This window comes from Alosa pseudoharengus, unplaced genomic scaffold (assembly GCF_046254945.1).
Source record: "Alosa pseudoharengus isolate Yale_2024_CS ecotype anadromous, Long Island Sound unplaced genomic scaffold, YU_APseudo_1.1 YU_APseudo_1.1_scf_4, whole genome shotgun sequence".
In the NCBI taxonomy this organism is placed as follows: domain Eukaryota; kingdom Metazoa; phylum Chordata; class Actinopteri; order Clupeiformes; family Clupeidae; genus Alosa; species Alosa pseudoharengus.
Genome location: NW_027468774.1, coordinates 19,950,529 through 19,976,222, shown reverse-complemented (window position 1 = coordinate 19,976,222; position 25,694 = coordinate 19,950,529). Strand labels below are relative to the sequence as shown.

Genomic DNA, 25,694 nt, shown 5'->3' with positions numbered 1-25,694 from the left:
TTGAAAAAATAAATTACTGTTGGCCTATTAGGAAACTAGATAGTTAGGCCTAGCCCTGTTCAAATACATAATGCCCCACCTTGATCAGAACCTTGTTATGGGAGAACATTTTTACGTTGTGTTAAAAATGACTATTGACCGATATATATCGGTTATCATTTTTTGAAAAGCTCAAATATCGAAATCGGTATCGGTCTTCAAAATCCCATATCGGTCCGGCTCTATAGATGGAGACAATTTACAAGCGTGATTTATTTTCGGGGAGAGGATGTACAGGACTAAGCGGCAGTCACATTATGTACCGCTATATGCGGTACATCTAATTACCTTTCTCTCCCTGTCCCTGCTTCTTCAACATGAAGGGCAGAGTAGTCTGTGTCGACACCCTCTCACTCTCCCCAGAGCCAGGCGCCAGACAATCAGACAGCAGGATGCCCGGCCACTGCAGCAAGAGGGAGGGGAAGACCTGTACCCATTCACCACATTAATTGCATTTAAGATTGCTTTTTTCGTTTAAAGAAAATTAGATTCCCCATGGAAAAATTTGAAATGAACAAACTGAACAAAATGTTATTAGTGTTGCATATTGATATTGAAGTATTGAAGAATCAGATAAAAATACAGTTGCTTAATATAGTCTCATAGGCCTACATAATGTTGATAACTTCAATGTAAAAATCATAGGCCTTTTATTTAGGAGGATTACCCTTGCAGAAAAGGAGTGAGGGTCTGTTTCAAATGAGTAGCCCTCCATATGATTTTGGGCCCTCATTCACAAAAATGTATGAGTCCCCTGGTATAACTGGTAGAATATATGCTTAAGGAAGGGTTGACAACAGAATGTAACTTGCTGAGAAAATGCAGCAATTATGTTGTATGGGCATTTGCAGAGAAGGGGGGCTACAGGGGCTCTAGCTGTCTCTAGGAATCTAGTTGTAATACTTCCGCTAGTTCCAACGTGAATATTCGCTAAAATGTCTCATTAATAGTTTGTGAAATTAGAAATTCTGTGTTAATTGAAATGCCTTGCGGCCACCAATCCGTGACGTCATACATTCAGTGAACTCTCAGAAAGTGCACGCAGGCACAGTTCTGCAGGAGACGTTTGGGAGCACGGCAAGGTCACTTGGCAGTTAGACTATCTGAACATGCAATAGTATTCAGCTTAGAGATAGAGAATAAAATGTTTAAAGTTGTTTCATGTTTAATGAAGTAGGCTATCAAACCCGTTTTAACTATGTCATGGTCCATCCATTTCAATAACCTGGCAACTTCGAAAATCTAAGGCTGAACGTTCATAACATATTCTGTTTAGGTTACTATGTTATAGTAGCTTAGGTTAGTAGACCTAGTTCATAAAACAGAGTAGGCAAACCTTTTCTAAATCGTCGACGACATAGGCCATGTAGTTGTTTAACTAACCCAACTCCACACGTCGTTCTCTGTTTACAGTAGGCTACATTACACGTCATTTCACTCAGTGGCCACACGCACAGCACGTGAATCTGCAAGACACCAGCTTGCTGTTCACTGTGATAAACATTAAAATTATAGCCTGACAAGCCAGACTAGCAATAACATTTGCTGCCGCTAGGGTGCGTCTAGATTTCTAGGCTATTAAAATTAGCTTTGAATTTAATCAATAAGATGTAGCCTTATAGCCTATGATCTCTGTGTAGACAATAGCCTAATGAAAACTGAAAAGACCTATCTGTCTGTGCCCTGGCTACAGTAGGCCTACAGTAGATGCACTCCTATTGAATTTTCAGAACCAAGGAGATAAATGAGGAAAATGTGTTACAGCTCTGTCTGCTATTTACACCCATTCTTCTTGATACATAATGAATAAATATGAAAATGTATAAAATGTTTATCAGTACTTTGCAAATTGCTAAACCATATAATAGCCTGTCCCACCATCATCATTGAAATAGCATAATGCTAGAATTTAAATGCAAAAAAAAAGAACTCAGGTTCAGATGATTAAAGCTTTATAGGCTAGGGAATGTAAAACTTAAGTTCCAGTTTAAACCATTCAAATTGTGTGTATCTTTTCTAGCTTTCGTATGCATTATGTTCTATAAAACATGATATTATATTCTGCAGTGCAAAGATGCCCACTAAAGACAGGAAGCGAAAGCAGAGGGAGAAGGAGCTGCGGGAGGCAGCAAAAGGCAGTGTTTTATTTTGATATAATTTGCATGTAGCCTATGTATTCTCTATTGGGTTGTAATCAAAATTAAGTTTTAAATAAAGTTAACACGTTTTCTGGAAATTTTGTTCCATGTGCCCTTTTTTTAAATTTGAGCCCCTGCCCCTTCAAAGGTCTCCGCACGCCCCTGTGTATGGGATTTTGTATATTGCTTAACCAAATATAATGGTTGGTAACTTGTTCTAGCTATTATGTTCTGGTCGTTCTCTCTCTCTCTCTGCCATTTTCTCTCTCACCACAACCACCCCCCCCCTGCCAGCCTGGTTAGTGTTTCATTAGTAGTTGTGTTCCTACAAAGCTCTTGCCTTTTGTCATATGCACAGAGCTGAAGTTAAATGACATGTTTAGTGTAATGCATTTGTTTGATGCATATTGTTATTGTCTCTCTCTCTCTCTCTCTCTCTCTCTCTCTCTCTCCCTCTGTCAGCCTGGTTAGTGTTTCTTTGGTAGTTGTGTTTCAATTTGATTCCTGCAAATGCATCGCTGACTATCAAAATACCGATGCGCTGTTTGAAGTTGTGCTGCTTGGCTTGCTGTTAAAGGGAATGACAAATGTCATTCTGATTGGTTTAAAGATGTTATGCACAAAACACACCCATGACTGATTAAGAAACAAAAGAGCCGCCTTTTTGCGCCACGTGCCTGACGTTTGATAACAAAACTACCCCGAATGTGGACTGGACAAACCCCTAAATGTATTTAAGCTATTTGCTATGTGTTTTACATCGCCAAAATAGAGCCCGTTATGTCTTTTTCACTGATCCAAGCACTTCAATAGAAAAATGAAAAGTAACTTGTAATTTGAGTAACTTAATAACTATAATAATATTTTTTTACTATAGGTTTGTCCAATTGGAATATTTACTTTTACTCAAGTAGATTTTGAAGGAAGTAATTGTACTTGTACTTGAGTATAGATTTTCAGTATACTCTACCCACCACTGGTTAGCATATATAGCTCCCTTTTAGCTATGATTTAATTAGATTAGATTAGATTCAACTTTGTTGTTATTGCAGAGTACAAGTAGGCCTACAGAGACAATGAAATGCAGTTAGCGTCTAACCAGAAGTGCAAAAAAGCAGAAAAGTGCCACGGGCAAAGCAATTGGCACGGTTTACAGTAGGAATAACATGTCCAGTGTATTAACAGTAACATTATAAAAAGCAGAATAAATATGTATATACAGTATGAACAATAGACAGATATGTACAGTATGTAGTACAGGTAGTACTGTGTATTAACAGTAACATTATAATAGTGAAAATAAGTATTTGTGCAGTATTAACAGACAGATATGTGCAGTTGACTATGGAGTAGTATACACAGTATACTATATACAGTTAACGTAACAAACAGAAATCGTTAGAAAACCCTATGTCAGTAGAGTCAGTGGTTAAGGTGTAAATGTAGCGGTGCTAAATAAAGAAAAGAAATGAATACCAAAACCAAGACTGAGGTCTGCCGCTGCCATGCAACCCTACGCCCCGCTCTCTTACCCGCAATGCATCAGGGTGCCTTTTAAAGATACCCTGGACACCAGGTGTCCTAACAATTAACTAATTAGAGGTGCCAAGCTGACGAGGACTCCATGGACTCGTCACAGATAGCATTAACATTGTAAGAGCAGTAGAATATTGGTATAGCCTAAGGTAGTTATCGATACAGTATGTACATTTTGTAAATATAAATAGAATGCTATGGGTGGGATAGGGTACTGCCACCTCCTTGTCCCTGTCAGATATGGGTTAGCTAATCATTTTATCGCCTATACATGCCTCAATACTGTTTTGTAAGACCTTGATACAGTTCAGAACAGGAACTAGATACAGAAATCAATGGGTTAACAGTCCTCCCGGCAGGTTCTCTTTCCAATTTTCTTCAATTGATTCCAGCTTCTTAGTCATTTCTTCTACCTCTGAAATGCCAGAGCTTATTACTTTTTCTCACATCCTCTACCAATCTCCTTTTCTCTCTCTCTTTCTGTGTCTTTACTTTTTGTAATTTGAGGTGTATGGGAGCTTACCTCTAAGTTTTTCTGATGCAGTGCTCATTTAATGACAGATAATGAAGGGGGGGGGGGGGGTGGGTGATTGATGTAATCACTAATGAAATCATTAAATGATTTATAGCAATAGGAACATTAACAGGCAAAATGCAGACAAGCCTCTCTCTATCTCTCTCGTTCTCTCTCTCTCTCTGTGAATGGCCAGAATGTATGCCTCTTTGTGTCTTGTTTGAGTCTGTGTTTGAATGCATATTGCATACATGCACACGTAGGTGATTTCCAATAACACGCCACCATTGTGATTGAGATTCGACTGCCATTACTGAAGAGGGACACATAGGAGGATCTGAAGAAGTGTGTTGCCACAGTATTTATAAAATACACTCACACACATACATGGCATACGTGTATGAACCAAGTAAAAGTGCATCTTGATCAAAGCCATATAGAAAATGGAGAACATGTATTGACTTTTTTTAGAACAAATTCCAGTCAGGCAGAACTTTTTTTGAGAATTTGTGATGGTTGGTTTTCTGCCTCTCTTGTTTTTTATGCCATCATTGTGTGCAGACATACAATTACTATTAAAATATTGTTATTCCATATAGCTCCTTATATTTGCACATCCAATGAGAAGGAGAGTAAGTCCACATCATGGATTTGATGAGCAAGATGGTGTGGGATTTGATTTCTGCCTTTCTAGGGCTCTGGTCAGCATCTAAAGAAGAGCTCTGAGGGGGGATGCTGGCACTCAGAGCAGAAGCAGAGCCCAGGTCTGGGTGGGGAGTCAGATGAAAGCCAAATCAAGTGAGGATTCCATGTAATGGGGGTAATTACAAATCATAGTGGAAAGAATATGAGGGAGGTGTAATTATACAGGTGGAAAGTGGGTGATTAAACATTAGACAACAAAACAGGTAGCCGGTGGCTCAGTAAGAGTACATTGCTGGACAGAGTGCATTTTGTGACAGAGAGAGAGGGGGGGGGGGGGACACACCAGGATTATATATCTGCACTCCAGTATTGCCGAACACACACAAGAGGGACCAACGACAACCTCAAAATCAGTGGTGTAGCATCCAGGTAAGAACCGTTCATGCCCGTCTATATCTCTTTCAGCTCTGTATTTTTATTGACTTTCCTACTAAATCTTCCTCTGTAGTAAAGTCCAAGTTAATGACGCTTTGAACATTTCTGATGAACTAAATTTCCTGTAAAATTCTATTCTAATCTAGTATTTACCACTGAATGAAATTCACTGCACAACTGAACTTCTGTCTTTTGATGCTTATTCATGTACGTGTTCAATCTATGGAACTACACCCTGTGCCAGCGGCTGGAGGAAGAATGTCTGGTCTCAGTGCACTGTTGCTGCTGCTCTGCTGCGTGTCTCTGGCGCCAGGCTCCCCTCACGCATTCGCGGTCTCCCTCCGGGCTCGCCGGCTGTGCGGGGTGCACCTGGTGGACGCCCTGCTGTTTGTCTGTGGTGACAGGGGGCTCTTCTACCAGCCAGGACGACGGGTCAGAGAAGAAGACATACGTAAGAGACAACATGGAAACAAAAACCTTGAAGGGGGAGAGGAGAGTAAAAGAACAAGAGAAAGAGAGTGACAGAATAAGAATGTGGCTGGTGGGAGGCTTATGCAAGGTGACTAATTTGTTCAGTTCAACATATGGCAAGGCTGACTTTTTAAGACAAGAAGTAACACCACTTGTAAGATGACAATATACTGTCCTGAATAGATAGACAGAAAATGGGAAATGTATGTCAGTTCTGTATTCATTATTAGGTTAGTATGACAGTGTGTGTGTTCTCAAAAGTGGTGTATGTGTGAGTAGTGAAATTGAGTATTTCAAAAGCATTTCTATTTGCAGGTATCATGATGGACAATGTTCCTTCTGTTGAAAAGACCAGAGTGGCCCTGGCCAATAGCAGAGGAGGACCCATTGTATCAAAAAGAGGCATTGTCGAACAGTGCTGTCACTTCTACTGTGACTTCTATGACCTGGAGAATTACTGTAACAATACATAAGAACTGTTCATACTCCGATTGTCATGGCTAAGCCTGCTGATTCTTGCCAAAAAAACAGTATTTAGAATGTCACAAACCACAAAATGTATAGGAACATCGAGAGGGAGTCAAACTAACCTTTGTTATGAAGCGTCATGCCCAGGGGGTCAATTATGGTTGCCCGCCACCATCTTTAAAAATGGCGTCCGACACTGCCGACCATAGGTATTAGAAAGCTAGATACCGCATTGGGCTCCAGAACGTACGTAAATAGCGCAGCCATCTTGGTGGGGGCAACAATCACTAGAGGCCAATGGAGAAACGTGTCTATGATTGGAAATCAGACAGGTGTCTCAGATTGCCAGCAAGTGTTGCAGTACAGTACAGTAAAGGTGTTGCCCCCAGCAATATGGCGGCCGCGTTTACTAATAGAACTCGACGGACAATGCGGTAAGCCTATCTAGCTTTCTGATATCTATGCTGCCGACCACATTTTCACAAACAAGCCAATTAACTGCCATATTACTGGTGGACACAATGTTGTTTATATGGATTGGCAAGGTTTCCAAGCTAGGAGGATCAACCAATCCACATGGACATAATTTGTGGTCAACTGTAAGGTTAGCACATTAGACAAGATCTTTTTAAAGATAGTGGCAGTCAGTTAAGGATATTTTAGCTGAATTAAGTAGCATCAGCCATTAAAATGAATGGAGCACTTCCTCCCTCTCTCCAGTTCTATATACCTCCATGGTCTGGCTAGACCTCTGCCGTCTGCCATCTTTGCCCATATAAAGAGATCCGGATCTCTTTATATGGGCAAAGATGGCAGCTTTTGGGTGAAGGACTAGGAAACAATATAAAGTCAAAACATTATTATGGACTACAGATTTCATCTCATGCTACACTCATGCTGAATATTGTGATGCACAATAAAATAAATTTCTGACAAATCGCTGTATAATCAGTGGGTTTCTCATGATATTTGTGCGTTTTTTTAATGTTCCTCAAATATAAATCTTGTTTCCTTGCATTGAACAAACAATTTATGGGTAGAGAAAAGATCATTTATCTCTTGTCTTGGTAAACAACCACTAATTTTTTTCTCTTATTTAAGAGGAGACCAAACATCAGAAACTGGTTGAAGCACAGAAATCCATGGGCACTAAAAAATAATGAATACAAATAAGTGGATATAGACATAAGAGGAAATTTATTCCTCCTGTCCCATTGAAAATACGAGGAGAAAGATGAACATGAACTTTGTTCATTCAGAGAGAATGAGGCACAACAGGGGCATCTTGGACTAGCCTATGTGTTAAATGGTAAATTACATATAGTCAAAAACATTAATTCAGGGGCCTAGTGCATGTTCATTAGAAATATAATGGGTAATACTACATGTCTAAATATGCCAGAAAGATGGGAATGCATCAGAACTCAAAAACGACACCTAAATACTCTCTGCTCACAATCAGCACAGGAATACCACAGGGCTGCTGCCACAGCCCTAAACTCAACACCCTGTCAACAGAGGAATATTGAACCCTCACAAATACCAAGAATAGACAGGCAACTCCTCTTCAATGAAATCACCTTGCCATCACCTTGGCAGATATACAGTGCCTATAAATTATATGTTTCCCCCTTTACTGCTTTTAGAAATGGAATCTTGATCCATTTAATTTGTCCCTTTTTATAAATTACAAAAAAAAAACCTCTTTAATGTCAAAGTGAAAGCAGATTTAGCCTAAACTAATTCTGATGGTGTTGACACAAATTCTGATGGTGTTGGCATCTGACGGAGTTGACAAAATGCTATATTTCCTCTTATATCGCATGTATTTCTTACAGGAATCTGTATAGCATATCTGTTGCCTTGCCTGTGACTTCCATAATCTTCTTAAATTAATCCTTTATTACAGAAATTTTTTCACAAATGTTGCATTTTGCTCATTTCGGTGATGACACACTTGTGACATCCAGGTAATAGATGGATATTAAATACACAAGATATGAAAAACTTACCAGAGCTAGAAAGGTATCATGACATGAAGAACTAGGAAGTGCTAAAGGGCTCCTCTGTGTTTTGCTGCCCACAATTATTCCTGATTTATTTCATCTGACGGTGTTGACCAAAACTCCGGACACAAGTTCATCTGATACAAAGGCACATTTAAAACATAGGCTTATACAAAGTTTCAGCTATCCCACCTGTGACATCCCCATATTATATCTTTCAAGCTGACATTTCAGACGCACCTACACTTGCACATACACTTTCACTTTAGAATGGTGTGAATGACTGAGGGATAAGAACCGTGAACACAAGTTTCACAAAAAGAAGAGATGCATATTTTCCCCTTGGGATGTAGGCCGACAAAATGGTCTCTAAGGAAATTAATTGACGTGACGGTATCCATTAATTCTAGGAAAAAATAAGACCTTATGAATGGAATTCAAGACTTTGTTGGCCTAAACGAAATTTTACAAAGCCTTTATTTGACAATATTAGATTTAAGACTTTTCCAATACTTTTAAGACTCCACAGGTATCCTGTAGGCTATTGGTCAATAAATATATGTCTAATTAAATATAGGCCTAGATTATATGTCAATCTGTTGGTCAATAAATAGGCCTATGTCAATATGTAGGCTATGTAGCCTAGGCCTAAGTCATGCAGATGAATTGTGACTGAATCAAAATACATTCTCAGACAAATGTAGTCTGCTCAACAAGGAAGATGGGTTTGCTAGAAATCAAAATAGGGTTTAGCCTAAGTAGGCTACTCACTTGAGCCTCTTTAATATTTCCTTCTACAGCACCTGGCAGCCTATCGACATTGCAGTGTAGTGGTTCAACTACTGTCAGAATAATCTGAGAGATAGGCCTGAGGTGGCTTCTGTGCAACTAAAGCAATGCAGTATTATTATCCTAAATCAGTGGTGAAGGTGCATTGAAGTCCCTGGGCCTGGGCTAATCAAAAAACAACACTTCCCATGAACCATTGGTTGCCGGTTTCAGTTTGGTGGGGGAAGTAAAATGGCGGACATGGATGGGCAGGGCCTTTTATTGTGTTCAGAAATGTGAAATCTTTAATGCTTTTAAAAACCTTTTAGGTTTTATGGAAATATTTTAATGCTAGTTTTGCAGATTGAGCTCTTTCCAAGTTAGTTATCCAGCTTGAACTCCAACGATAAAGGTAACGTTAAGGCAAGCATGCATTTGTATTCTCTACAGGTTAGCTAACATAGCCTGCATAGCTAGCAAGCTAAAATTGAATGCGATTTGTAATTCATCATGTGTAGACATTTAGCTAACGTTAGCCGACCATTTTACGGGTGCACATGGTTGCCTAATTAACTGGTTAATTCTCAACATTTTGTTGCACCGTGATTAGATGCAAGTCTGTTGTATGTTTTTGACACATGCCTAGAACTATGAAGCATCGCGAGTCATCGCGTGTAAGTTACTGAAATGTTGTCTGTGTTGGATAGCCTTCTAGATAGCACGCTAAATAATCTAGCAATATAAATCAACACCAGGTTAGCTCTTTAATCAGAGACAGCTAGCTAGATAATTTGAGTTTCTGCGTTACGACTTGGTTGTGCAGCATTAAATTGTTTCTCCAGTATGAACGTTCGATGTGTGTCGTGGTTGTATCTCACACGTCAAGATGTAGCCTACCTTAATGTGGCAATCTGACCAACACAACGTTACCCCCGAGTAGTGGTTATCCTATAACCTATCGTTAGTGTTTTGATATGCGCGGTGATTTGGTCACTGTGTCATGTTAGCTTATCTGCTGACCTAGGCAGTGGTCCACATAACTATTGCGCCACTCGTGTTGTTGATCAGCCGTCGGTTTCCAATTTGTCCTATGTTATCTTCGACTTTAGCTGCACCAGTTGACTTGTACAATGAATCATTCCCTGATTATAGCATGCTCATCTATAGACCACAAATTCCGCTCCAGTTACTAATTGTAATTGTACTGATTGTAATGGTAGACGATGACTCATGTGTCTTGAATGAATCCAGATGGTTGAAATGATATGTGCTAACAGTGGCATTATTATCACCAGATGGGGACAGATGAAGAGTTTAAAGGGGCTGGCCTCCCCGAACCAAAGGTAAGGGTCTGTATTGGTTGCATTTTGGTGACCAGTGTAATATAGGAATTGATATTGTACTTAACATTTTGCACAATTATGTTTTCGACCAGACAGGAGAGGAGAATAAAGAATGTACTGAAGAGGAAGGAAATGAGGATGAAGAACATAACTCTCAGAGGAGAAGCAAAACGGCCTTGAGATGTAACCAAGAAACTGGAGAGATCCTAGTTGACGAACCTAGTGAACTGGTGAGGATCAAATCTTTAGAGAATCACTGTCTGCACAGCGTGTGTTTGCTTGCAGACCAACTCTGATAAAACCAGTTTGTAAATAAAAAAAATAAAAAAATAAATAAAACACTGATCTTTCGCTTTATTTGTGCCCTTCTCTTGCCAATGTTATGATGGTCTTTGTTTCTTGTTCACAGGGTGCTTCCGTGGTTGCCATAGAGACCCCGTCCTTTTGGATCCCTGCACAGTCCTCATCGTTACAGCTGGTTGACAGGTGACTGCATAGAGAAGACAACAACAATATGAATTGCTCAGTGTAATAAGTTGGTATTGAGACACTGTAACCATCAGGGAAGCTAGTTAGTTAGATAGTTCTGTTTGGCTAGCTGTGTAAAATTCTGAGTAAATTATTCAAAAATAGTTATTTAAATGGGTTACATTAACTGAACATGTCAATATAAGGGTAAATGAATATGTCATTAAGAATGAAGTGGCTTAATGTCTTATGATGCCTCATTGTGCCACAGTGGTGACATTGAAGTAGAGCTTACTGCAGAGGTGCAGGTAGAAGAAGGATCAACCCTTGCTTTTCTGTCATCCTTGGCCCCGTTTGCTGGCAACCGGAAGATTGGTAACCTCTTATTTTCCCCAAACTGCCCAATCATAAAACTCTGGAAATATGTTGGCTGCTTGACCTCCTGCTAAACCAGTGTTTTTCTCTCTTTCACCCTCAGGCCTTCACTCTTCTCACCCCCACTCCAGATTGATGAAGGAGCTTCTGATGCTGGGCTGCCCCTCATTTGCTCCTTCTCCTCGGGTCACAGGCTCCACTCCAGCCCCTGGCCCGAGGATGAGGCCTACATCTGCCCTTGCCAAGAGCCCGCTGCCCTCCTCACCCTCCAGCTCCCCCTCCTCCCCTTCTTCCCCTCCATCATCACCTTCCTCCTTACCGTCATCATCCTCTTCATCACCCGGGGGAGCCGGCACTGGTTACCATGACACTGATGACAGAGGCCACTCGGGCGCCGGTGGAATCACCAATGCGACAGGTGACGTGGTATCCTCTACCTCTTCCTCCCTGGGCCCTTCCCACTCACTCAATGACCCGCGCCCCTTCTCCTCCAATCCCATGTTCCATCGCCTGGGCCCTCCCACGCAACCGGATGGCGACTCTCAAAGAGAAGCTTCCGAGACGGAGATCTACGACCCCTTCCAGCCCACGGACGGAGAAACGGAGCAAGAGCGGCCAAAACCCCTGGAGGAAGAGGAGGACGATGAGGAGGATAAATATGACCCCTTCCAGCCAACAGGCTCCCCAGCCTCGGAGGAGCGCGACGAAAGAGGCTCGGAAGGAGAGGGGCCACTGGGAAGCCCCAATGGCAACGCTGTGAACCAGATGAACGATACGGAGACGGAGGGGCTGGACGTCTCGCAGGGGTCCCCTCCAGACTCGACGGAGGCGACAGCTGCAGCAGCAACCTCAGCTTCGGCTCCCTCCCCCTGCTCCAGCCCAACCCCTCCGGCACCTGTCGTGACCTACAGCCCGCAGCCGCCCCAGAGGAAGCGGTCACTCCGGGACGGTGGGCGGGAGCAGCGGCGGATGCGCGAGCGGAGAGAGGACTCGGAGCACTCGGAGATCGAGGAGGGCGAGATTGTGGGGGCCGCTGGCGACAAGGAGAGGTGGCGGGAGCGGGCGGCGGTGGTGGACGATGCGCACGGCGGGCTCCCGGGGCTCGGGCTCGGCATGGGGATGAAGACGGAGCGCATCCTGCGGGTCATGGAGGGCGACGGCTTCGTGTCCGTCTGTACGGAGGCCACCTGGGAGCAGGAGCCTCCACCGCCAGTGGTGGGCGTCGGGGACCTGCGGAGGAAGCTGACCAGCCGCAGGAAGGAGCGCTTCCGCTCCTGCCCCGTGTCCGTTACTCTGACACCTCCGCTCCCGCTGCCGTCTCCAATGCCCCCCACTGTCGCCATGCCATCACCCTCGCCTCCAGCCTCCCCCTCCCTCTCCCTCTCGACTGACCGCGAGAAGAGCCGGAAGCCCTCCAAGAGCTCCCGGGAGCGCGAGCGGCGCAAGCTGAAGGAGACTAAGGCCATAGAGAAAGAGAAAAGGAAGAAGAGGAAGGAGGCGAAAGAGGGCAGCCGGGAGCGGAAGGAGAGAGAGCGGGAGAGGAGGAGCGAGAAGGACGAGAGGCAGAAGGACGAGAGGACGAGGAGGAGCAGTAGGAGCTCCAGCCGCAAGAGGAAGAGGAGAAAGCATAGCAGCCCGGAGGCTTCCCAGAATTCCGCAGCCCGACACACACACTCGAGGCGGCGGTCCTGGTCCAGCCATTCGGATGATCACCACAGGGACAGGGAGAGGGAGAGAGATGGAGAGCGAGACCGGGAGCGAGAGAGGGAGAGACAACGAGAGCGGGATCGTGAACGGGACCAAGACCGAGACCGAGATAGAACTAGAGACCGGGAGAAGGAGAGGGACAGAGGTCGAGACAGAGACCGGGAAAGGGGCAGAAGTGACCGGGAAAGGGACCGGAGCAGAGACTCCCGAGGGAAGAGCAGGGTAAAGAGAGAGCGGGAGGACGGGGAGCAGGGCTCCAGCAGCCGGGAGAGGGGCAGCATGAAGCGGTCCAAGAGCAGCAGAGAGAGGCGGGAGGACACGCGGGAGCCGGACAGACACCGGGACCGAGAGAGGGACAATAGGAGAGACGGACGGCCAGTCGTGCCGCCGTCCATCCAGGATCTGAACGGGTCCGATCTGTTCGCCATCAAGCGCACCATCACAGTCACCACGACGACCACCACAACGACCGTGCCGGGGTCACCGGGGCAAGGCCAGCGGTCGTCCCTCAGCCCGGCCTCGGGCCTGTCTCACAAGCGGAAGAGGAAGAGGAGAAGGCGCTCCGACGAGGAAGAGCAGGAGGAGGAGGAGCGCTCGAGGAGACGGCGCAGTCGCTCGCGCCACGCCTCCCTCTCACCTATGCTCTACCACGGCTACGAGTCGGACCGCTTCTCCGAGCGGCAGGAGGCGGACATGCTGTCGCTGGACGGCGAGGCGCTGGACTCGGACTACCCCTCGCTGGAGGACTCTCCGCTATTGCCACGGTCACCTGAGCCCCCGCCATCCCCACCTCCCAAGAGCAGCAGCCCGCCGGTCAAAGTCTCCGGCCGCCGGGACAAGAAGAAGTCGCACGCCTCCGGCAAGAAAGCCAGCCAGCCGTCGGAGTCTGCATCGCTCCGCGCCAAAGCCAAAAGCAAACACCTGACCTCGTCGTCGTCTCCGCCACTCTCGCCCACGGGCGCCCTCGCGCCATCCCTGCCGCTGACTGCTGCTTCCTCAGCCAAACGTACCAGGAAGACCAGGAAGGAGAAGGAGCGGGAAAAGGGGGCCAAGAAGGAGTCTGGCCGCTCAGGTCACTCCAAGAAGCCAGGCAGCAAGAAGGCCAAGCTGCAGTCCAAGGTGTCGGTGCTGGTACGGGAGGGGGTGAGCAGCACCACGGGCACGGCTGCCGCCCCAGGGTCTGCTGGGAAGCTGGCCATGGACCGCATGGGCCCAAGCGGGGTGGCTGGAGTGGGCGGCAGTGGCTCGTCCTCTGTGGTGGGCGGCTCCATCGCCGTGGTGTTCCGACGGGACAACGAGAGCCGCTCGCCGTTCCTGAAGCCGTGCTCGGAACCTCTGTCACTGCAGTCACGCGGCGGGGGTGGCAAAGACCCCGGTAAGGCCGGCGGGCAGCAGCAGTCCCAGCAGAGAAACGTCCTGGGTCCAGCCAGCGTGGCCAGCCCCACTCTCCTCAAGGCCAAGAAGGCCACCCCCACCTCCAGCACCTCCTCCTCCACCTCCTCCCCGTGCTCCTCCTCGGTGGCCAAGCGGCGCCGGCGCCCGGGGAAGAAGCTCCGTGACAAGAGCGGCGCCGGAGAGGCCAAAGCCCCGCCGCCGGGAGGCTCGCTGCCCAAACCCTCCAGCCCGCCCGCCTTGCTCCCGGCCACCACCCCTTCCTCCTCCTCCTCATCCTCCTCCTCCTCCACCAGCGCGCTGCCGCCCTCCTCCTCGCCTCCGCACACGCCGCCCCTCTCCCTGCCACTGCCGTCCCGGGACGCCCGCGACTCCAGCCCGGACTCGCAGACAGTTGACAGCAGCTGCAAGACCCCCGAGCCCTCCTTCCTGCCGGAGGAGTCCCAGAGCGGACCGCCGGCCCCGGCCAGCCCGCCGCCCCCCACGCTCCTCTCCACTTCGGCCGGGGGCAGTGCTGCCCAGTCGGCCCCCGGCGCCAAGCCTCTTGTCTTGGACGAGCAGAAGACCTCGCCCCCCTGCTCCACCTCGTCGGGCTCGGCGGCTCCCTCGCTCCCACTCTCCCTGCCACCCTCAGCCGCCGACCCCTCGTCGTCGTTCTCGTCCGTGTCGTCGTCGTCAGTGGGCAAGCCCCCGCCGCCTCCTCCACCCGTGGCCCCCCCACTGCCCTGGAGTCTGCAGACGGGAGTGGACTGCACTGCAGGGGGTGTGTTAGCCTGTGAGTAACTCCCTTCCGTCCTTCCTCCCAAACAGTACCTCAGTTTGTGGCCGTTTCACCCTTGCCACGAGCACAGTAGAGCTTAAAAAAAAAAGCAACTTTAAGTATTCACTGGCTATAACGAAATGCTAGAGTAGTTGTTGCTGAAGTGTCTTGTTTCCCTAAAGAATGTTAATGATATTGTGGGCTACACATTTGGAATATTTGCTATGCCAGACAGGTTTTTGACTGTCATATGATCTCACATGTGAGCTGGGCAGAGGAATGATGGACACTGTGGCTGAAGTGGCTGGCCACAGTGCTGGGGCTTTGTATGCTCACTACTGCTAGTGTGTGTATGCCATTGCTCGCTGTTCCTAGGGTGTGTGTGTGTGTGTCGGTGCACGCTCACAAGCGTTCGTTCACTGCCAACAGATGGGTTAAGTCAACGAGTCCTCATTTAGTACAGTACGCTGTGTTTGGAAAATAGGGTCCCGCTGGATTTTCATGTAAAAATTAATTTTTTTGCATATTTTGCTAATATAGAGTCTAAGGATCAAGATTTTTTTTGTCTTCAAATTTTCACGATCCATCTTTAGTGTTTTTTTCTGTATGTTTTAAAATAAGCGATTATATCTAGTCCGAAAAGTGATTTTCACATTTTCTTCTAATTTTTTGACAATTAATTCCACTTTTTGCACACAAAACCCCCAGATAATGTAGAAAGGTTGTTGGTTCTAAAACAATATCCATAGTTTTCAAACTTTGAGTGTCTGAAAAGTGTAAAAACACCTCCACCCTTGTTGCCTATGTCAAAAACGATTTCTTAATCTTTGCTTTTCTTGATGCTTTCCTTGACCTGCCATGTCATTCTATTGTCTACCTTAAGAGAAATTTGTCTTGGAAATAATCTATAATAATAATAATAGTACAGGCAACACAGGTGACATAGGCATGGGTAGTTGAGTAACAGTAGGCAAAATTAACAAACAAAAGAATATAAGGTACAAACAAACAGACAAACCACGGATGGCCCTCTCACATCCTGAACTAATACAAAAAACAAAAAACTCAAGGGAAAACATTGCTCAGACACTAAACCATGTGCATTTGCTCTCTTTAAACGCTACGGGTTATCCACAGCCAACAGGCCGGGCGTGCGAGAGAAGCAATGAAGTCTTAGAATTAAGAATAAAGCCATGTTCTTCCAACAACAACAACCACAAACACCCATGCGGCAAAAATATCAAATGACCGGCTGTGTTCTCCCAGAGAGGAAGCTACGTATATGATCACCACCCACAGGTGGACGTGTGCGCCAGCGCTGCAGGTCAGCCTTTCTGCATACACACCTGTCTTTAAAGTTCACCATCCTGGTAGCATACCTATCTACTGCCAAGGCTTGAAGGGGACGGGGAGAATATTTACTTCTGCTACACTGGCAGAGAACTCATGTGAAACAGACTGTGGGAGGTGGAAGGGGTTTGAATGCTGTCCGGCAGTATTATGAGTGGAACGTCTTAAGGGGGCCCTTTTCCCCATACAGCCTGATCTTATAGTGTGTGCCAATTCCATCAAGACACTCCACAATTTCATACTTGGTAGACACCCATGTATCCTGGATTTTGTGGCGACCATGAAAATGGTTCTTGCAAAAGAGTTTACATATATTTAGCAGACACCAAAGTCACTTACATACTGTATGTCAGCTATATTACAAGAGATCACATTGTCCCCGGAGCAACTTGGGGTTAAGTGCCTTGCTCAAGGGCATAACAGTGAAAGCCGGGAATTGAACCGACCGAGCTAGCCCAGCTCCTTAACCACTACACTACCACTGCCCACTAGAAAAAGACTAGAGTGCCAGGTGGTAATATGGGTACAGTGTCAGGACCGCACACTACAATCTCCCAGAAGAACTAAATTTATTGAGTTAAAAACATAACGCAACGTTTCGACCCACCAGGGTCGAAACGTTGCGTTATGTGTTATGATGGCAGTGTGCGGACAACTACTCTTCTTTCCTTGATAAGCTTTTTTGTCCTGCACCTGGCCTCAGTGAGGTGGGATGTGCATACAACCACTTTGAAGAGGACTACAGTGTTAGGACCACCATGCCTATGATATGCCGCAGCCTCTTCTAAGTGTCTCCTAGCACTAGCATAGACAGAAGTCAGGTACTCTTGATGTTGCACCACCCAATCAGTCGGTGGACTGACCCTGTGGTCACCTCCAGTATATCCATGTAGGTGGTCGACTGGTAACTGTGGCTTCTGACCGAACATCAGCTCGTATGGGGAGTGCTGTGTGGACTGGTACACGGTGGTATTATAGGCGAACAGGAGCTGAGGGAGCAACTGGGGCCATTTACGCTTCTTTTCAGGGGGTAAGGTCCTGAACAAGTCATGAAGTGTCCTGTTGAAACGTTCACATTGACCATTCCCCTCTGGATGATAAGTGGTGGTTCTAGTCTTTGTTATAGGTGTCACACAGGTGTTTCAACAGCTCCTCCTCAAAGCTGCTCCCCTGATCAGAGTGGATTCTCCTTTGCACGCCATACACATAAAACCATCTCTCAGTTAGAATCTTAGCTACGGTGGAAGCTCTCTGATCAGGGGTGGGAAAGGCCTGGGTAAACTTTGAGAAAACATTTGTGATTACCAGAACATTCTCTTGTCCTGTGCTAGCCCAATCCAAGAGAGTAAAGTCAATGGAGATTATTTACAAAGGCTTAGGGGCTAGCATATTTCCCAAGAAGGTTCTGGCTTGGGTTGTCTTGCTTTAGCAAGCACAGTGCTCACACTCAGAACACCACTTTTGCACCTCATGCCACATCTGGGGCCAGTAGCACCTCTGTCATATCAGATCTGTGGTCCTGTCCACCCCCAGATGGCCGTGGTTGTTGTGTAGGCTAGTGAGCACTTTGACTCGCAACACCTTTGGCAGTAAAAGCTGCAGCACTGGATCCCTGGAAGGAGGAGCCTGGATCGCTCGGTACAAGGTCCCATCCACTTCCTGTATCTGGGACCACTGCTTTATCAATTGCGGACTTCCCTTGGTTCACTCCACTTGTCTTAACGGGTATGTGGTCGTCCCTGTCACCAAAACCACAGGTATCTGGAAATACGGGTATGTGGTCGTCCCTGTCACCAAAACCACAGGTATCTGGAAATACAGGGATCAGTCCCTTGCAGGACTTTCCGGTCTCTTTTGGTTCGACCAGGGATGGTGTCCACCATACAAGATTCTGTCATCCAAGAGTCTTGGATAGGTGCACTTGAGGCTTGCATGTTGGCTATGGCAAGCGGCAGGGGGACGTCCAGGCCGTGTGACACAAATCGCAAAGTGTTAGTGGGGCTTGTGGGAAGCCTAGAAAGGGTATCGGCATTGCAATTAGCTGGCCCAGGACAATATTTGATGTTGTAATAAAGAGGGCAAGCTGAGAAACCCAGCAATGTTCCAGAGCGCCCAGTTTCGCTGACTGCAAGTATTGGAGGGGATTGTTGTCAGTGTACACGGTGAACGTGTTGCCCAGGAGATACTTGACATTTTTTTCTGTGATTGCCCACTTGACTGCAAGGAGTTTGAGTTTCATGGCACTATAATTTGACATGTTCCTCTCACTTGGCCGCAAGTCCCGGCTAGCAAAGGCTATTGGTCGCTGTAACCCATCCTTCTCCTGTGACAAAACTGCCCCCAATCCTGCATGGCATGCATCCGTCTCTAAGATAAAGGGACGACTGAAATCGGCATAACCTAGGACTGGTGCTTGAACAAGCCATTCTTTTAAGGCTCTGAATCCAGAAAAAGTTCTGAAGGCAAACCTGAACGTATACATTCAATGTTAACTATCCAATATTCAGATGTCTGTAATTGAAATGTATGCAAATTAGTGCATAATTAATGCGATATTGTTAAATTACATGCTTAAACATATATTTTCAGAAAACTTGTAATGCAAAAAAATATTGTCTCTACATAACTAATCAACTAGTAAAGTTTCATAAGAATATCAAGGAGTTAAATTTTTTACCCTATTCACCCGTTCTATGTTGCCTATGGAGGCCAGTTTTAGGCCGCAAATGCTAATTAGCAGGTTTAAAACTAAAAAATCAGCTAAGTAAATATGATATTCAGAATCAGCACCCAAAAATTAGGCAGAATACCCTCTTTACCAGTGTTTTCTCACATGTGACCCCCAAGTGATAGTAGTCCAAGTCTTAATTATGCATTATATAAATGATGATATCATCTAAGTGTGAAAATGGATCGTGAAAATTTGAAGACAAAAAAAATCTTGTTCCTTAGACTCTATACTAGCAAAATATGCAAAAAAAACAATTTTTACAAGAAAATCCAGCGGAATTACACAAGACACCGTACTAATTTCTGTCAGGATATTAATCAAGTGTCTAAAATCTAAATCTAAAAATTTTAATTGTCTCATTTTTTTTTCTATATACTCCAGTAACTGCACTCCTGTTTAAGATGGAGGAGGCCAATATTGCCAGCCGCGCCAAAGCACATGAGTTCATTCAAGCCACAAGTCAGGTAAGCCTACAGGGGATGTATTTATGCAGCTAGTGTGTGTTTAGTGTGTTTACTGACACTATTGTCTTTTTTTTTTATTTCACTAGATTCTCTCACAGGCCAACCAGAACCAGGCCCAGCAGCACGCCCCCTCCTCTTCCTCCACCTCTTCCTCCTCATCCCAAGCCCCTCCCCTATCTTCACTGGCCCAATCCTCTGGTCCCAATCCAGCACAGTTCATTCTTCACAGCTCTCTCCCACTGGTTGGATGCACCAAAACTCCTCCCACACATCTGCTTCCTGGGCTTTCATTGGGTGGTGGATGTGCACAAACTCCACCCCCTCCCAGTTTACATCCAGGGATGGGAGGAACGAGTGAAGGAGCCTGGGATGGGGACAGTAAAGATCCCGACAAGGTATGCACATCTCTAAAATCTCAAGAAACTCCTAAGCCACTGGTCTTCATACTTGGTATTGGTGTTGAGAAAGCAGAGGAGATGCACAGTAAGGGTGTGGATAGACCAGGGGGTCAGGATTTGAAGGGTTAGCTTCAGCCACTTAGCATGGCATTTGGCCGCCGACATTTTTGAAAACATGGCGTTACATGGTTGCAACTTCCGGCACCAGTTTTTACATGCTAATTGGTAGATGACAGCTCATGCACGAGTTTAGTGTTGGGCACGAGCGTCCTCGCACGTCCATTTTGGGTTGCATTTCTGGAAGACGACAAATAAAACAACTAACTACTTGGATTAAGCTACTGATACTTGACTTAATGCCTACATGGTTTAGGCTGTATTACCGGACTTTGTGGTAAATAAAAGAAAAATGTTAATGTTGTCATATTAGGCTATTATTTGCCGTATATGCGGGGTGCCAAGTAATTACCTTAAAGTAACTGACTATGACCATACACTTTGGCAGATGCATAGCAATGACCTATATCCAATTATTAGCCTACTCATTGCGTTGTGTATAAAGACTATTTTAAAACGCACAGGCTGTAGTTCTGTAGAACGCAACGTCTGGATCATAACCTGTCTCCCCAAGTGATTTAAAACGAAACAAATGTCAATGACATTTCGTTTGCTTTCTTGCAACATTGACATGATTAGGCTATGCATTTGATTTAAATGTTCAGGCTGCCAGTCGAGGCAAAAGCCAAATGTCCAACAACAGTTGCAGACTCTATGCCTGCTCGAACCACAATACCCGAGGGATGTGCGCTTCTATCGGAAGTTTAACTTGCGTTGGCTTCATTTCGTCTGCCTGCAAATGTAGCCTAGGCTTAACAAGCTGCAAATTCACACTGGGTGCAGCAAAAATCCCAGCTATCCACACGTTTCTTACATACCATGTCTACTTAATTAATAGTCATTTTCGTTGGATAGCCTATTGCGTAATAGGCCTAGGCTACAACCTGTCCAAATAGTATTTAGGGATCATTATTTGTGAAGCCTAAAGTGACACAATATTGCATCGTTTATTATCACATATGAACATCACATTAAATAACCTAGGACTTCAGAGACAGGGCAAACTTTACCACCATTCCCAAAATGTTATCCCAACCAATTAAATGAATTTGCACTTATAACGAGGTGAAGCGCGTTCCCGAACAACTTCTTTTCCTCTGAGGGAATGTCCAATCTTCATCAACGACATACCGTTGTACCTTACGTTGTCTCCGTCTGTAACGTGGAATCTAATAGGCTAATTCTAGCTGGTGCCGGAAACGAACACCCATGAAACGCCATTTTCGTAAAGATGGCTGCGATCAATTTCATGTTTTTTTGGCTGAAGTAGCTAGCCTAGCATGGGCCATTGAAATGAATGGGGGCGGGACTTAGTCACTCTCTCCAGTTATATATAATGCCTCCATGGGATAGACAGTGTTAACCAAAAGGGAAAAAATATTTTGAACTTAGATTTATTAAAATATATTAGCTGGGTTTCCATTCTGCTCATTCGCATATGCACATTTGCGTGCATTATCATCCACTGTGTTACGCAAGTTAAAAGTGGACATTCTCCTAATGCAGGGAATGCTTCTGATGAGCTCTGGGATTAAAATGTAAGGTCATCAGGTAAAAAGTTTATGAAAACACGCAAGAAATGTAGAGTATGTGATTGATTATATGTGAATAAATTGTTTCCATCAAATGTAATTGTTATCCCTTGTGCGAATCAAATGAAGTGAATCAAATTTCCATGCGCATTGCAATATTGAATAAGCATTTCAAGTGTTTCCAGTCAGCATTTCTTATTTCAAATGGTCAAAATGCACAAGTTGGATGGAAACCTAGCTAGTAACTCCCCCTCTCTTGTTCTCAGTACCTGAAGAAGCTGCACACACAGGAGCGTGCGGTGGAGGAGGTCAAGCTGGCCATCAAGCCATACTATCAGCGCAAAGACATCAATAAGGATGAATACAAGGACATCCTGAGGAAAGCTGTACACAAGGTAGCAACCCCTGCCTCCTGACTGACCTCACTCACTCACAAACACGCAGGCAGACAAACATGTGTACACTCAGACTAGGGGTGAACGATTTTGGAAAAAAATCGAATTGCGATTTTTCTCACCAATATTGCGATTGTGATGCGATATGCGATTATTTTTAAGCTCTTTATCTTCTGTCTTATTCAACAAAGACGAGCAATATATCATTCTATAGTATGACCAACACAAAATTAGATAAGTTAAACATAAACTGTTCTTTCCTGGAGACCAGGCCTATGTTATGATGGCATTAGGTCATTGAATAAGATTGATGAATGAAATATTTTTTTATTTAACTATTTTAATCACATTAGTAGACCTATATTTGTTGAACTTCCAGCCTTGTAAACATTTAATGATTCTGATTCGTTTCTATTTTGTTTCTATTTCATGTAGATATGACCTTCTTTCGTTAGTTAACAAATAGGTCTACATGTAGTGGCACTGACACGGCTTCTCCTTGTCCTGTGCTCTCCATACACACGCGCGCGCGCACACACACACACACACACACACACACACACACACACACACACACACACACACACACACACACACACACACACACACACACACACACACACACACACACACACCCGCTCCTCTCCTCTGTAGGCTACTTGCACGTGAATCGGAACAAACTACTGTAGATTGTTGTAGCGCAAATAAATGCAGCCGAAAGACCGTTCGGCTCGGTGTTAACTAAAGGTTAGCATCATCAACACCGCAGCGCAATACGCATGCATGCAAATTAACTAGTTTGTTCATATCACAACAAAGCGGAGACAAGGAGACAAAACTCTTTAAACAGGCAAAGTTATCAGCAGTTAGCAGCATGTATGTAGCCTAGAGCCTTAGCTGATAAGCTAATGTTAGAACAGCTTGGTTTTTGGTGGTTAGCTGTGTCAACTACTTGCGGATAACATTATGCATCAATCTGTGAGATGAAATGTTTGTGCCGCCAACCCCCTTGGATATCGCAAATGCCCCCACTGTCACTGTACTCCAGTAAACAAAGTCTCCAGTGCACAGGTGAATGGCTGCTGTGCAGCCTAAACAGTCGTGGAGTTTTAATCGTCAGCTGGACAAGTGAACGAAGTTACCAGCCAGAGTAGCAGCACAGGGGAGTTATAGAACCAGGGACATGGCAGGTTCGAGCAAAAGGTAATGAAGAGGTTAATTTTTAACCAAAGTAGCTCTACTGACCTTTCTTGACACTGTTAGCTGGTCCTCTTGTTTACGTTTTTTGCTTCTTTAGTGGTCGGTGAGAAGAGTGGGTGGCGCGTCGGCAAGGCAAGTATAAATGCGTTTTGGTGACGTCACATATTACAAATCGCAGCCTTTGCGGTTTGAAAATCGTGTTTCATCATATCGCGATATTATCGCAAATGCAATAAATCGTTCAGCCCTAACTCAGACACATTACACATACACACCACGTTACATCACATAACAACACACATGCACGCACACGCAGGCAGGCAGGCAGGCAAACATGCTTACACACACACACACACGTACACACCATATTACACACACCACACAAAGCGAAATGTACTGTATCCTTTGACTAATCTGTTCTCTCCTCTTCCAGATCTGCCACAGCCGGACAGGCGAGATCAACCCAGTTAAAGTGAGCAACCTGGTCAAGCTCTACGTGCAGCGCTACAAATACTTCCGTAAGCATGGCCGAAAGATGGACGACGAGCGCGATGGCGACCGGGACTCCGGCGCCATGCATTCCCCGTGATCGGACGCTGGACATGATTGACTGAGAGAGAGAGAGAGACCCCCCCCCCCTCCTTGTCCCCTTGCCTACTACCCCCCCCCCCCCCCTGCCTGGCTCTTGATGCTGATTGGCTACACCAGTCATAGACTGCCTTTTTATCCTGCACGTGTTTGGGCCCTTCAGGGCCACTGAGTGACATTTTGTTCGTTATGAGTTCCCCTCAATATGTACACAAATGCCCCCCCCCCCCCGCCTCTTTGTTTATCATTTCTTGCTGTACAGACCTATGAGTAGGAGCGAAAAAACAAAAAAAAGTCAGATAAACATTATGTATGTGATACGAAACATTGTTAAGAGAGGGCGAGATTAAACTTGCACCCCTACACACGGTTACATCATATTAGACACCCTAAACCTGTACATACTGTAAGGACACTACTACGATGGTGGTGTCTCGCATCTGGAATGGTGTGCAGTTTGGCCTGCATGGTCGTTGCTCTATGTGAGTGTGGATGTGGATGAATGGATTAAATATCTAAATATAGACATTTGACAACGTTGCTGGTTGTGTCGTGGAGTCTTTGGAGGCCTGCGCCGCACATTCGCATGTACACATACACTATTCTCCCATCTTTTTTTCATGAATACCTTTGTTTATGTTCTCCTTCACCATTGTTATTTATTTAATTTGGTCCTGGGTTTTCACTTGGTGTTGTGGGTAAGTTGACCTCTAATTTTATCCAGTGTGATGGATGTTGGGAGCGATTTTCAATCCATTATTCATGCTAACAAGACGGTGCGGAGAGAAGTTCTCTTGTCATTTTCAGCTCAGCTGCTCAAAGGCAAAAGCTGTAAGTGGAACCGCTTGACTGTGTCTCCCCTCGAAAACAAACCAGGACAAGTTACCGCAGCTCACAGCTCTCTGAGAGATATGATGAAATAATATGAAATGATTGTGTGATGTTATATATATATATATTTTTAAAGGGTTTATTTACAGACATTTTGTTGCTATTAAATTATTTGGAGAAGTCGGTAATCAGAAAACTGCATTTCCGTCCTGCTGTGTGTTAGGGAACTGTAAATATCTCGAAAGGTGTTTGACAATTGCAGAGTTAACAGTTAAAAATAATGGTCTTCTTGGAAAATAGGTTTGATGACCATAGTTTCTCATACAGCACCATCAGTAGGTTCTCTGCTCTTAGAGGCATATCTGCATTGACCATGATACTTGGACATTTAATAACTAAGTGTGAGTGAATACAACTGTTGGTATCCTGTTCTATGTAATCACGTAATAAGGCATTTCAGTCTAGCACCCTATCCCAGCATTAGTGGGATTTGCACATCCATAGCAAGAAATCCATTGCTCTTATGTAGGACGTATAAGGAACGTTCCTTCCCATTCTCAAGCAGACTGAGGTCACATTAGGGTGAGGCCATTTTTAAGCCTCAGTGCTGAAAGGATACAAGGATACAAGGAAGTTTATTGTCACATGCATATAGTTACTGGAAGTAAGGTATGCAGTGAAATTATGTCTGGTGTCAGCCTATTTGTGCATTTATGGGGGGGGGAAGAAACCTTGGGCAGATCCACGGCTCAAGGGGCTAGCCCAACTACCAGGGGTCTTGGTGTGTGTGTTGGGGGGATGACAAGGGAGATGGGATAGTGTGCTGTGTATGTGGGGAGAGGGCAGTGTGCAATATGTGTGTTGGAGAAGCTTCCTCATGAGACAATGTGCTGTGTATTGGGGGGGGGGGGGGTGAGCAGGCAGTGTGCTGTAAGTATGTTGGGGATGTGTGTTGGAGAAGCTTCCTGATGAAATAATGTGCTGTGTAGGTAGGTGGGGGGGGGGGCAGTGTACTGCAAGTAT

General features: G+C 45.2%; 2 protein-coding genes across 2 annotated transcripts; both read left to right on the top strand.

Annotated features, from left to right (window-relative positions):
• Positions 1-5,565: 5,565 nt before the first annotated feature.
• LOC143102826 (insulin) lies at positions 5,566-6,251 on the top strand. The gene is made up of 2 exons (XM_076266639.1): positions 5,566-5,758; positions 6,094-6,251. The coding sequence occupies exons 1-2, from the start codon at positions 5,566-5,568 to the stop codon at positions 6,249-6,251; spliced, it is 351 nt and encodes a 116-aa protein (XP_076122754.1).
• A 3,020-nt stretch (positions 6,252-9,271) lies between these two features.
• scaf1 (SR-related CTD-associated factor 1) lies at positions 9,272-23,910 on the top strand. Its single transcript, XM_076265206.1, has 10 exons — positions 9,272-9,432; positions 10,316-10,363; positions 10,456-10,593; positions 10,773-10,849; positions 11,103-11,206; positions 11,310-15,080; positions 19,528-19,610; positions 19,697-20,005; positions 21,924-22,052; positions 23,686-23,910. The coding sequence occupies exons 2-10, from the start codon at positions 10,316-10,318 to the stop codon at positions 23,839-23,841; spliced, it is 4,815 nt and encodes a 1,604-aa protein (XP_076121321.1). The 5' UTR covers positions 9,272-9,432; the 3' UTR covers positions 23,842-23,910.
• The last annotated feature ends 1,784 nt before the right edge of the window (positions 23,911-25,694 follow it).